The sequence below is a fragment of the Ananas comosus genome, linkage group 22 (assembly GCF_001540865.1).
Source record: "Ananas comosus cultivar F153 linkage group 22, ASM154086v1, whole genome shotgun sequence".
In the NCBI taxonomy this organism is placed as follows: domain Eukaryota; kingdom Viridiplantae; phylum Streptophyta; class Magnoliopsida; order Poales; family Bromeliaceae; genus Ananas; species Ananas comosus.
The window spans coordinates 5,123,383-5,137,934 of NC_033642.1; the positions used below are offsets into that span (position 1 = coordinate 5,123,383).

A 14,552-nucleotide genomic window follows, 5' to 3' on the forward strand; every position below is an offset into this window, starting at 1 on the left:
ATACACTTTAAATCACAAAATGCTAAAAGTAAGGAAGTGCGAAACCACAGGAGTGGTATTTGAAGTTTTACCTATTCAATAGTGTGGTCCCACGGACCGCACCTGACGTGGTGGACTAATCCAGGTTGTAATGAGCACTCCCCAGCTAATCTTTACACCCTGGAATAAGCTATCCCCAGCTGAACTCCCCGTGGGTTAAGCAATACGATATCCTCCTTATGCCGACTATTATAAATATAAATAAGTTAATAAATCTTATAAATCTTGTACTCCCAAAAACTCCTTATGCTCCCATCCTAGAGTATATGAAGAACGTAAATCTTATACACCCGAAAAGAAAATATAAATGTTATATTCCCATTCTAGAGTTAATAAAAATTCAAATAATTTTTAATAAAAATAAAACAAAATTAATGTGACAAATAAAGTAACAATAGCCTTGGAATGAAATGGGTATAAAATGTACATCCCATTTTGGGGCGTACCCATGGTATTGCTATGTGTAGCATTCCTCATAAAGTAAATGCTCTCTATACATTCCTAAAAGGTGTATATAGGGATGTCAATGGATACGGATATCTGAAATTTTATTTGAACCCGAATCCGAACGGAGTGAATTTATACGATGCTAAATGAATATGTTTTCGATTATAAATATCAAAAGCAAAAACCTGACGAATATGAGTACGGATATGGATTTTGACTGTATCCGACCTGAACTCGAACCCGAACCCGAACCCGAACCCGAACCCGACCCGAATATGAATTTATTTTATATTATATATAATATGTATATGAAAATTTGATGTGATATTTTGAATTTGTATTTTAAAAATTTAGATTTAATATAATATATTTTAAAATATTGAAAAGAGAAATAATTGTTTCGGGTTCGAATTTTCAGGTTCGGGTTCGGGTTTTTAGCCGGGTTCGGGTTTGGATATGAATTTTTAAAATCCGTCGGATTTGGATTTTGGATATGGAGTCAGGTTCAGGTTTGGATTTTTAAAAATTCACCCCAAATTTGATACGTTTACATATCTAATCTTATACCCCATCTAATCTAGGGTGGGTCTAGGGTGGGATGTTTTTTTACTATTTACTTCAAGTAACCAGTAAACTTTAACATTAGGAAGTATTAGATGTAAGAGGTACAGTTCAGGATAAGATATTCTTCGCTAGTCACATCAAGTGACTAGTAGACTTATCTTCAATTTAGCATGTCTAGAGCGTAAGATATGTATACACTTTTGGAGTGTGTATATAGTATTTCTCAAATGAAAAAAAAATACAAATGAATTTTTTAAAGTTTTATTATAACAATTAGACTCATCCAATTGAATCAAATAATTTACTAGTTCAATCTCTTAAGCAAAGTTAGTAATCAGCAGTTTTCACCACATACCTTACACATAATTTTTTATAACATTATAATATAAAAAACTTTACCTTTTTTCCTGTGTTTATGATAATTTTGTTTCGTGATTAAAAAATAGAACATAATTTATTTTTATTTTCGTTACTTTTATCATGAGTCAGAATAAAATAAATAGGATTTTCCAACATTTGAAATAACCATGTAATTTATTTATACCTTTAATTGAAAGAAAAGAGGGAACGACTCATTTGAGATTGCTTGCAATTCTATCGGTACATTCCGAAATAAAATATATATTATTTTTTTTTACTTTTGCTAAAAATCATTTAAATTTTTTTGATCTTTACGATAGGGTTGTAAAAGCTACTCTACTACTTTTGGGATGTTTAAGTAAAATTTCTCATTTGAAAGAAAAACGTTGGAGCATCTGTCAAAAAAATTGAAAGGTCGCAGTTCGTTAAGCACTTATTTAATGAGAGAGAGAGAGAGAGAGAGAGAGAATTGTGCTGCAGCCTGCAGCACTGCTTGCAACACCGAGTGGCGGCCCGTCTGCTCTCCCTTCCCAAAACGGCAGCCTATAAATGCGGACGGGCGGACGGAAGCACCGCCTATCGCCTCTCCAACGCAACGCCCCCCTCCCAATTTCTCTACCACCATTCTTTCTCTCTCTCTCTCTCTCTCTCTCTCTCTCTCTCTCTCTCTCTCTCTCATCATATCTTAATCGTCCCACGTGTCTATCTCCTCGTCGTTCGGGGATTCGTCTTATTCGCTTTCTACTTTCGGCCCAACTTCGGTCGATATCGGAGGATCATAGATAATATTTATATATATATATATTTCTTTTTCCTAGCGTCTCAGTTGATCTGAGAGAGAGAGAGAGAGAGAGAAGAGGAAGAATCAAAATCTTGAGGTGCGTTTTCGTTTTGTGGATGGGTTTTTGCTTTGCTTTTATTTGACGTGAGATGGGCTTGAATTCTAGAGAATGAATGAGGATCGTTGGCCAGAACTATCCTATTCTTCTTGTGATTCTTTTTTGTTATTCATTGCTTTTGGGTTCTCTTTTACACTCCTTTTCAATGGAGAGAATTGAGAGGAAATGATCTTCCGTGGGGTGATTCCCGGAAACTTTTTGATATTTCGCAAATTGATACAACAAAAAAAAAAAAAAAAAAAAAGCTGCTAACGTTAATTTTACATTAATTATGTCCAGGTTTGAGGATATTGGGAACTGTTTGGGAAATCATTTGATGGGAAGGCTCACTATTTTAAGAAATTCTCTTTTTAAAGGATTTTGACCTGATTTGATATTTCTGTTCTTTGCTTATTCGGTTATTATTATTGCAAATCAACTCAAACAGAAATATCAAATCTATGGAAAATTATGCTAGATAGAGAATAGAGAATGAAAGATTATCACAATTACTTGTTCCTTCTTGATCTGTTATTTCAAATTGGCAGTAATAATGGAAGTGTAGACGGTGGGGTTTTTGTCTGTTTTTTTTTAGCCTGTTGTCGGCAGATTTACACGGAAGATTCTGTTTGGCCGTAGATGATGCTTTCTGGCGTTATTTACAACAATAGCATGTGATGATGAGCTCAAGCTACTTGTCTACTTACCCTGCAGAACTTTATAAGAAAATGACAAAATTTCAGATCAGCCAGAGAAGATAAAATAAAAGCATCACTAACTCGCATCGAAGCCTTCGTATTGATGACGGAAAATGAGTTCCTAGATTTAAACTTTCTTATTGAATGCTGATTATTCTGTAGGAAAGTGCTCTTATCTCTTAACTTTGTTATGCTACATTACATATCAAGAGTAGTACTCGAAAGTAAATTTTATGTCACAAAAATATTGCAATCGTGGTGAGTTACAGCTATCTGTTAGATCTGTACGGAGGAGCGAATATATTTCTGATTCGATTGACTGATAACTAGCTCTTACTTCATTTGAGATCATGTGGTTCGATTCTTCATGTCCATCTAGTCGTACTCTGTGATCTCATCTGTTTCCTTTTTGTATTGCAGGTTGCGGGGTTCACAATATTGGAAGTCAAGATGGTTAATTTTGGAAAGAAGTTGATGTCTGATCAAGTTGAAGAATGGAAAGGGTACTGTTGGCGGCTCAAATCGTTCCTGTTGTTTCTCTGCAATCATTTTTTGCATGGGCAGTGAATTGTTATGTTATCTTTAGCAGTGTATCACAGTCTTTTCCACACTTTTTCTGCTTATACCTTATCTATCCTAATTTATGACGTTACTGTTAATGTGGTTATTACGGCTATTTTTGTCGATGCCAAGATTACACTATGTAGGCCTTATTAGCACATTCCATACATTTTTTTTTCTCTCCTCTTTTGATCTAGCATATGAGGCTATATCAAAAACAGTGTAGTAGAAGAACAAGAAAGAATAAAGATGATTCAAGAAGAAAAAGAAGAAAAGGAGGTGGAGAAGAGAAGCCTTGGTAACATACCAACATCCCATGACATTTGGAATAGGTCGACTGTAGTGATAATTGGGTTATTATTCAGGCTCAATAAACTTCGGCTAGCACGGGATGAGCTAGTCATCTATCATTTGATGCCCCTGATCCTAGAGTACCTTGCTAAAGTTGATTGGAGCAGAAGAAAACATAGTTCTGCTTCAGGCTTGGTCCTTTTTTTTGGCGAGATTTTATGTGCTTGTTGATTTGCAATTTGGTGGCCTGAATTCTTATGCAGTTGTTTTTATTCTCATGTTGATGTTTCCAGCTACTATATTAACTACAAGTTGATGAAGAAAAGAGTAAAGCAATATGCCCAACAAATTCAACAAGGTGGAAAAAATCGCCGACAGATTCTCAAAGACTTCTCGAGGATGCTTGATGACCAGGTATTTGGGAATATAAGCTATGTTTTGGCATGACAGTACAAATTCCTTTGCATGCTTACTGCAATCAAAAGGCTGAAACTTTTAGCTGGATCTCGTCTGTGATTCCCCATTATAATAAGTAATAATGCTGTTTTTGTCAGTGTAGAATTACACATTATTTTCCTGATTCTGTTGATGTAGCAATTTGTTTGTTGTTTGGTTTGCTGAAAGATGTTCACGGGTTTGTATACTTGCCCAAAAGTACTTGATTGTTGATTTGGTGAAAATCATGAAACGTGATTGTTGATTTGGTGAAAATCATTTCATTTCATGACCCATGCCCCTTTCTCACCTTGCTATCTATGAAAATTGTTGTTTGAACTTTATGACCTTCGGAGTAGTTCTAGCTAATTTTGCCTACTTTAGCATCTAGCAAAGGTTATCCTCAATCCCTTATTGTGGTTGATTCTGCTATCTTTTATCATGGCTTAAGCTATCTTCTTGAGAATGAGAAGGTGCTCAATAAAACACTGCTTGCAGATATAGTCTCCAGGAAATCAACAAATCATTTCGTTTTTAGTTTAATAAGTGCTTTATTCATGTTCTTCCATTACTTTCCTTCGCTAGAATCAAAGCATCCACATGAGTATCCGGTGTGGCCTAGAGGGTCGAATCTGTGTATTAAACCTGTCAATTCACGTCTAACTTAAAGGACAGTCTGCTAATGAAAGTTCTTGACAATGTAATGTTCCTGACTAGAGACACGTTTGTTTGTTATGTGGGATTTAGACAGACTCGTACCTGCTAGATCATGTTGGATGCTTACATGGACGGTTAGGTATTATCATTTTATTCTAGAGATGAAGAATTATAGAAAGACTTGATAATTATTCTTCTCAAAATATAGGACTTCATTGTTATACATATGAAAATTGGACTCTTAGTTCTAAGGTCTGAAAGTAAAGGGCTAAATTCGTATAGGGACTAAAGTGGTAGTTAACCAAATTTCCGGGACTGAAAGTGAACTAACTTTTTGTCAATAATATGATTTGCTTTGATGCAGAAAAAATGTATTTTAATTGGGAATGCACCCATCACTCATAGATAAGGGCTATTAATTGTCTTTGTATTATTGGTGTTGCTCCTTTATATATTAGGTTAAATGTCTCTGCTTGAATTTTAGATTTTCTTCTAGGTTGTTTATTCGAAGTTGAGTTTGGCATGTCAACCCTGCAAGTGTAACTAGTTTGCCATTTACCATTGTTAAATTTGAATTTCCAAATCTCCTTGCCTGTTTACCATGTCCATACTCTCATTATCTTTTAATGTAAACCAACACACTCAAGTGTTTTTTTTTTTTTTCTTTTTTTTTCGTTTGAAATTGCTAAATGAAAGTTGTGTCCTTAGAGTATCTTCTTAGTTCTTCAAAGTTTTCATCATTGGTGCAGTAAAACAGACAACATTGATGATTAAAAGTCATATATAGATTAGAACAGAAACAACGTTTGCTTAGTTGTGTTCTATTTTTAGGCCTCTTGATAGCTTGTTAGATCAATTTATCATATTTGTTTTTACTTATCAGGATATTGAAGTGCTCATTTCTTGAAGCTCTTTTATGAAATAACTTCTATGAGGATTTCACTTTTGTTGTTTGTTTTGTTCCAGATCGAAAAGATTGTTCTTTTTCTTTTGGAACAACAAGGGCTTTTAGCGAGCAGGATAGAGAAATTAGGGAAGCAGCGTGCAATTCTATTCGAGCAGCCAGATATATCTCGGATATCCGAACTACGAGAGGCCTATAGAGCAGTTGGGCAGGATCTTGTAAAGCTTCTTAGATTTGTCGATTTGAATGCCACTGGTATTCGAAAGATTTTGAAGAAGTTTGATAAGCGCTTTGGCTATAGATTTACAGACTACTATTTGACCAGTAGATCAAATCATCCATATTCTCAATTGCAACAAGTCTTCAAACAAGTGGTAATGTACTGAATCCAAATCTACATGTCAAAACTTTCTTTGCTTGAAGAATAAGGAATTTTTCTATTTAAGAACTTGCTTGGGTTGGCTGGAGCTTTTGCAGAGAATGTTGTTGAGTAAAGCTGTTGGAAAAAACACTAATAGCTTTTTGATTACACTCTCCAACAACTTCCCATTAAATCATATGGGTAGAACTAATGGAGGTAAGCAAAGTCAATGGCCCTGCAAATAGTCGCGATAATTCCTTTATATTTTTTAGATCCTCTGGTCAAGATCTATTTTTATATTTGCCTATTTCAAAGCTAGTAACTAATCTAATCTCAATCCTTATTTTTACCCCTTAAACTTTCGAAAAATTTCCACCTATCATGCTATGACAATCAAAGAAAGGAGTAAGATTCTCACAAACTTGACCATAATGAACAATTCTTCTTTGAATCGTTGCAGTTTTTCTCAACAGATAATACAGATCTTCTTTTGGATTTTCTTTGCTTAATTTTTTCCCCCTAACTTTTGCTAAATATGGTAAATGAGGATAGCTAGGTAATTAGTAGAAATTGCAAAGGGGCAGGGCAAGGCGGGTGTGGGTGGCCCGTTCCCGTCAACCCCCTCGGTAAGTATATAGGGGCCTCGTCTCTACCCTATTCCAGCTAATGGGGATAGAATGCCACCCATTTTCATCCCTGTGGAGTTTCCAAAAAATATGTTGAGTTAATTTTTTTTTATTTAAGTATTTGAATATTCATTTGAATCATTCTATTTTCTATCTAATAATTTTGTTTGTTCCATTTTTACTACTAATATATTAGCTATAACACATCAACTTACCTCTATAACTTATTTGCTATATAATTAACTAAATATTCTAGTTACATGTGATAAAAAGAAATTGTTAAGAAAGTAAAGCTATATTGATAAATTATTCATATCAATGAATTAATACATACAACATATGTAATATATATTTAGAATTTTTATGTAGCAGTAGCAGGGGATTTCACCGAGGGGTTGGGGTTGGGGTTGGGGTTGGGGTTGGGGGGTGGAATGGGTGGGGACACGCAGACTGGGATNGAACTATCCACTCCTCCGCCCCATCGCCATGATCGTAGAGAAAGTTTTTTCTATTTCTTTTCTCGTTAAGGGCAAAATCATTCCCATCCCCACAGCCTTTGGGACTGCTTCCATGGGCGCGGCGGAATTGCCATCTCTAGAAGATAAAAAGGAATACTTAAGACTAGAAGGCTGGACTACTAAAAAAGAATGCTTTTAGAATATTTTTCTATTGGTGGGATTGGTGTGCACTTGTGCATTATAAATTATATTTTCTCTATGCACGTCAAATTGCTTTATCATGCAGTATTTGATATATATATATATATATATATATAGAGAGAGAGAGAGAGAGAGCGAGAGAGAGAGAGAGAGAGAGAGAGAGAGAGAGTTGAGCTAGAATACTATCGATAGCAAACGGGCTTTGTTGCTACCCATTTGTTTTCGATGATGGAGCCTCTAAATCGACGATCGGCACCGTTGAACATGATCTATACCACTCGAAGTGTTTAGAAATCAAATTTCATACATTTTCGATATTGTTCTCTTATCCATCGAGTGGACACAAAAATGAACGNTCTTCCGCTAGTATGATTATTATCATATCATCGGCTTGAGAGCGAGAGAGAGAGAGAACTAGATATATATATATATATATATATATATCTCTCTCTCTCTCTCTCTCTCTTTCTCTCTCTCTCTCTCTCTCTCTCTCTCTCTCTCAACTCGAGCTTATGATAGCTATCGTTTGCCCGAGGTAACGGTGGGTAAACAAAAGCTACTATCTCGGAGGTTTAGTTGCTACCCGTGGCAACTTGTACTATGGTGAACTTCACAAATCTTTAGTTTAAAGTTTAGTAAAGTTCAAAAGTTGTAGTAAACGAATTATTAGTTTCCCAAAGTTTTATACTCATAAGTCGTTTTTTATGATAGAATTTTCGAATTGACTATCCATACCATTAAACATAATTTAGAGCATTTGAAGTATCTAGAAACCGAATTTTGTGATTTTTCAAATTTATAGTAAAGCCCATCAAGTGGGTATAAAATGAACGGTCAAAATCAAACAATCTCTTAGAAATAGAGTATTGATTTCTTTAATTCAAGATTAGAATTACAAAAGCGGAAAAGATCTAGTTCATTGGGGGTAAAAATACCAAAAGAGAATTGAGAAAGAGAGAAGAAAAATAAAGCACACAAATATTTACATAGTTCGGCCACTGGCCTACATCCATAGGCAAAGATGCAGTGGAGATCTTCATTATAATTAAAATGGTGTACAAAATATGCCTCTCTCATAAAACTCTAATTCCAAAAAATACACCCATAATCCCTCTCATCTGCCGCATCAAATTAATAATAGAATAAAGGGTATATTTATAGTAGTGACTAAATCCTAATATAATTAGGAATACAAATCCACTAAGATTGGAAATAATCTCAATAAGATTAGGCATATTCTAAACTTAATGGGATAACCAAAACAGAGTAGGATTAGAAAACCTTGTGGTTTTGAAATTCGAGATTCTAACACAATTCTTCTACACTGTTAAACTAGAAAACAATCTATACCGACCACTAAAATTATTAATTTTGAGACCTTTTGATCGTAAAGTATATGATGTCAAAAATTATCAAACTTTGTTTCTAGAATATTTAAATGCTCTAGATTATGTTTAACGGTATGGATTGTCGATTCGGAAGCTCTATCATAAAAAACGACTTATGAGTATGAAGGCCTCCGTACTCATAAGAATATAGTAGCCTTATATATATATATATAGGCTAGTATACTTTTAAAAGCATGGAGATCTCCATACTTTCAAGTTGTTTCTGATGATGGGACCCACGAGTCGACGATTGGCTCCCCAAGACATGATCTACACTATTGAAACTATCTAGAAACCAAATTTTATAATTTTTTTACTTTATTTGCCTAGTGAACGAATAGACTCAAAATGATCGGCTGAAAATAAAAATATTATAGCAAACAGTGGTAGAAGACTTAAATTTCAAATAGGAAGTACTAATCTTCCTTTCGATGGTAAAAATAATTTTTTATTAAAATTTCGCCTAATTTGGATTGTTCTAACCGGTGAACTTACAATTTACAAACATGCCACATGACCTTTAAAATAGCTATTTTTGAGACCATTTGATTACTTGGCAAATGATATTGAAAAATTATGAAATTTGGTTTCTAAATAGTTCAAATAGTATAGATCATGTTTAATTGAGTCGATCATTGAATTGGATGTCCCATCATCGAAAATAACTTGAAAGCATAGAGACCTCCGTGCTTTCAAAAGCACACAAGCCGTTCTTTCTCTCTCTCTCTCTCTCTCTCTCTCTCTCTATATATATATATATATATATATATATTTATATTTTGATAAATAGTATCATCTTTTCTATATTAGAAATCTTTATGTATTAAACTTTATTTGTACATATCACTTCTAGTGAAACATCTTTTACTCAAGCCTAACAAAAACATCACGAGTCAAACAACATTCACCAATTATGATATTGTTATTGAATAAAATTTCAGTTTTGCCCCTCCGTTCATGAAAATCCTTGTTCCACCCTGACTGCAGGAGAAGCGGAAGCTTCAAGTTGGAGCTTATGTATTTGGGGTTCAAATGCTAATCTCAGCTTCCAGCCAGAGCCAAAGCTTGCCATATGCCTAGCTGCTATTTTTCTGAGTAGAGAAGTTATTGTGAAAGCTAGGCCATGCAGGCACATAGGCCTACATGGGGATTGAGTTATCCAAATGCATCAGTTTCGATGTTTTAGAGCGCCAAAAAAAAAAAAAAAAAAACCTGAAAATGCTTTCAAGCTTCTCTCTGCCGGTGCTATGAAATGGTGGTGGGAACCATGAATGGAGAAGCATCTGGCAACACAATCCCAAACTAGGCTTTATCTTTGCTTTCTTTTTCATAACATTTCTTCCGGTTGTATTTCTTTCTGCAGCATGTTTTATTTTGTTTATGATATCAAAGGGTCGTCTTTCACATTGATGCATCTTTCAAGGCATTAATTTAATTCAACAGGGTTTAGGAGCTGTTGTAGGAGCCTTGTCACGCAACCTTGCAGATCTCCAAGAGTGTCAAGGAAGCTACTTATCCATTTATGATCAACCATCTGCTACGCCAAAGGTCTCACATTTCATCTTTGTTATTTTCCCTGTCCATTACTCGGAAATTTTTTATCAGGGTAAAACTATCAGTAAACATACTCATGTTTTCACCATTGCAGGACCCTATTATTGATGTAATAAATGCATCAGTAGATAAGCTAACACGGTCAACAAACTTTCTTCGCTTTTTGGGACAACATGCCCTTATTACCCAAGAAGAGGTTCCAAGTGCAGATGAAGAACAAATAGAGGAGCAGAGATACAGTTTTATTTCTCTTCTTTTAAATTTGGTGAACACATTCCTTTATATGGTCAACACATACATCATCGTTCCAACTGCTGATGACTACTCAGTGAGCCTTGGGGCTCCTGCCACAGTTTGCGGTGTGATTATTGGGTCAATGGCTGTTGCACAAATTTTCTCTTCAGTTTACTTTAGTGCATGGTCAAATAAGTCATACTTCAGACCACTTGTCTTTAGCAGTATAGTGCTTTTCTTGGGGAACGTTTTATATGCGTTGGCTTATGATATGAACTCCATAGTGATTCTCCTTATTGGCCGTCTACTGTGTGGGTAAGTGATAATGGCATCTCTCTTATGTAATACTTTGTTTATTTTTTTGATATATGTATTTTGAAACTTTGTAAGGTTATGAAAAGGCATACTTTTGACAAGTCATAAGCTCAGATATCAGAAAGGGTAGCAATAATTAGAGGTTGCATCTTAAAAGTTTTCTTATTTTCACTCATATAGAGAAGGTGGCAAGATTAAATCAATGAAGAACTAGCTCCTAGAAGAGAATTTGTAGGCCTATTAAGAGGAATTGGAAGTTTTCAAGGTCAATACTGAGTATTGACTTTGTTTTCTCTTGTGAATAGAAAATCTCAAGTCTATGGAAAGCTGTAAATTTCCGCCATTGAGAAGCTTTCATTAGTTTATAGATTGATTGGTGGACTATAACACAAGTAGTTGATCAATTCTGGCTGTAGTTTTTATTATCAATTGGTTCTATTAGCGTATGCTTATCAATATGAAATGAACATCTCCTTGTATCTCTGCTCCCTCCTGCTCTCTACTACCCCCTTTATCCATAATTTGTGCTAGGTGCATGTTCATCTCCTTGTATCTCTACACATCTCTTTTTGTGTTTTGTTGTCTTTCTTAATCTTATTCCTTCCTTCCTCCCCCTCCCCNCCCCCCCCCCCCCCCCCCCCCTTTTTTTTCTTTTAGGCCTTCCAATCAAATTGCATTGTTTGTATCTTTCAAAAGTAATCACAAAAGGGCAATAGTTCTATAGTTGCAAGATAAGACGATACACTTAGCATGTTAGTCTTGATGATTACTTCATAGGTTAGCTGTTGTTACTCATGACAGACATCCTTTAGTTCCCTTGTAGGTCATAATTATTCTGAATAACTTCTCATAAATTTCATAACCTTGCACCTCTCTTTCGCGCCAGTATGAGATTGAGATTGTTACTCTACTATGACACTATTTAGTTCTACGTTCATAAACTAATGACATATCTGTATGCAGGATGGGTTCTGCTAGGGCAGTCAACCGTAGATACATCAGTGACTGCGTGCCTTCTAAAATCCGCATGCAGGCTTCTGCAGGGTTTGTTAGTGCAAGTGCACTTGGCATGGCTTGTGGTCCTGCGCTAGCTGGTTTGCTTCAATCTAACTTCAAGCTGTATGCTTTTACTTTCAATGAGGACACTTTACCTGGTTGGGTGATGGCATTTGCTTGGCTTGCATACTTAATTTGGTTGTGGATTTCATTCAAAGAGCCAGTACGAGATACCGAAGTGAACATTCCAGAGGGTTCTGGCTCTGGCTCTGGTATGTTAGAATTTGCCCAACCATCCTCTTATATACTATGCAATAATGATTGCAATGTTATGTACTGTCCAATCAACTTGGGATGTCATGAATGTCCTTTGACGGTCTGATGTCTGGGAAGCAAACAGCTACCCGAATTTTGTTTTGTGTCACTCGTATAGCTTATAATGCAACATGCTTTATAAAGCTAGGAAGCCTTTTGGCGGTGATATCTTAACCTCATAAGCCGTAATTATTTAGCGTGGCTGCCGAGTAAATTGGTCCATAAAACTTTTAAAGGCAACTCTTGAACTGTTCTAAGAACAGCAATAAAGAACCTCCTTTTTTTTGACCCAATTCTGATCCTATTTTGCAATGTCATAGGCCTTTACTCATCTCTCCATCATTTCCTGAACGGCACCATAAGCAATTATAACATGGTTAAATTCAACCTAAAGCAAAGGTTTATGCTAGAACATGTGTAAAGAGCTAAAAGTGTACCAAATCAAAAGTATACTATACTGTAAAGCGAGCCTATAATTTCATATAATGCTATGCCCTTTACTTTTGATTGGTTTTGTTGCCCTTTTCCTTATTAATTACTTGACACTTATGAGAAACATTGTTTCTCTAGAAGGTTTATAAATCAACTTTAATTTTTTTGAATCAACAGCATAACTGAATCATAATACTCATTTCTAGGCAATGAAAAGTCCCGCTTGATTAATCCGAGTCGTCTAGTACCCTTTGCAGGAGTTGGAAAGCTATTGATAGTCTAGTGCTTTGTTATTAGAAAATTGAGGGTCCAACTCACAAGAAGTCAAAATTTTCCTTTCCATGCAGATTTTCCTTGTTTCAACTTTCAATCTTAAGAACCTAATTCAAAATCAGCCACTATTTTCAATTTAAGAACTTTTGGAGCAAAACTAAGTAGACTGTGAACAAAAGAAATGATTGAAAGAAAGTAAAGTGGCAAATTAAGTTCCAGATTGCTGATTCGTTAGTTCAATGCATGCCCTTACTGTTTGTTCACATGCAGCAGTTCTTGTCAACCATAGGTGTTTGATGATTTGCAATATATCTTTAGGACACTCCAATGACACAGCCGTAAATTAGGGGTCAAGTTTATTTTTTCGTCGATTGGCATTGTTGATCTTTTCATATCATGCCGTGCTTCATAAATTCTTTTGAGGTGAACAAAGAGTTAGTGACTTTCAGCATTTATTTCTAAATTCTTAACAAAGTGGTGCATTTGTGTTAGCAGGACATGTTGTAACTGATGAACTAGAAAATGGACTTGCACAACCTTTGCTCTTAAGCTCTGAAGACAAACAAAATGAAGATGATGACCATGATATTGATGAAAGTGAAGAAGCCTCAGAAGATTCTCGGAAACCTGCAACTTCACTTAGATCAGCCTATAGATTGCTTACACCATCAGTAAAGGTTTGAAATGTTACTTTAAGTATCTCTCAAATCCATTGTACTTTTTTTGTTATTGACCGACTTATTTTACGTATTAAGATTATTAAGTACTGTTACTACTCCATGAGCATAAAGTCTAGCATTCAAAATCGATATTTTACATCAACATGTATGTTAGTGTAGAACTTTTCTTTCTTTCTTTATTTCTTTTTTTTTCACAGTTCAATAACTTATCTAACAATAGATGTTGTTGTTCTTAAATAATGCATGGTTTCTTGAAATTATGTCTTTACCTTTTATGTAGTCTTCATATACCCTCATTTGCTCTGATTTACTAAATTCTTATACTTTCTTCTAAATGTTCTGGTAAATCTTGCAACTTCAATTACCCTATATATTGGTTATACTATCTGTGGACCTGAAGGTTTGGAATGTTACCTAAGGTTCATTGGATCAATTGCACCTGTTGCAATTTTCTGACCAACTCATTGTAATCCTATAGTCTATTCCATGGGTGAACATACAAAGTCGTACAGTACTCACAGAGCTCGTATATCAAGATTGTTATGTAACTACTATTCTTAATCAACACTATTATAGCAGCTACTTCATAGAGAAAATACCATTCATAGTGGTGCATGGCTCTCTTTGAAGCTTTATGTTTGCAGCTCCACTTTAATCTTAAAAATTTCTGGCAGATTTTGAATTGAATTTCTTTTTTCAGTAGAATTTTGAATTGAATTTCAACTTCCAAAATCTCATTGCCAATCTATCATATTAGTGATAGAGATAGTATAAAGATGGACTTCTGATGTTGTAGTGAAGTATGGTGGTTTGAATTAAATCTACTTAACATTATCGGCCAGGCCAGTATCTGTTGGCAAGTCAAGGAGATGACTGCACATTAAT

General features: G+C 35.1%; 1 protein-coding gene across 4 annotated transcripts in view; it reads left to right on the forward strand.

The window, feature by feature from the left end:
* LOC109727260 (SPX domain-containing membrane protein Os06g0129400-like) overlaps window positions 1,859-14,552 on the forward strand; it is a 34,769-nt gene continuing 22,075 nt past the window's right edge. The window contains exons 1-8 of one of the 4 annotated variants that reach the window (XM_020257300.1): window positions 1,859-2,288; window positions 3,407-3,489; window positions 4,132-4,252; window positions 5,897-6,208; window positions 10,312-10,416; window positions 10,517-10,971; window positions 11,935-12,239; window positions 13,483-13,664. In XM_020257300.1, the coding sequence (XP_020112889.1) occupies window positions 3,437-3,489; window positions 4,132-4,252; window positions 5,897-6,208; window positions 10,312-10,416; window positions 10,517-10,971; window positions 11,935-12,239; window positions 13,483-13,664 (1,533 nt within the window). In that variant the 5' untranslated portion in view covers window positions 1,859-2,288; window positions 3,407-3,436. Of the gene's footprint in view, window positions 2,289-2,732; window positions 3,245-3,406; window positions 3,490-4,131; window positions 4,253-5,896; window positions 6,209-10,311; window positions 10,417-10,516; window positions 10,972-11,934; window positions 12,240-13,482; window positions 13,665-14,552 lie in introns of those variants that run through there. The other 3 variants (XM_020257301.1, XM_020257302.1, XM_020257303.1) reach the window with 3 other exon arrangements.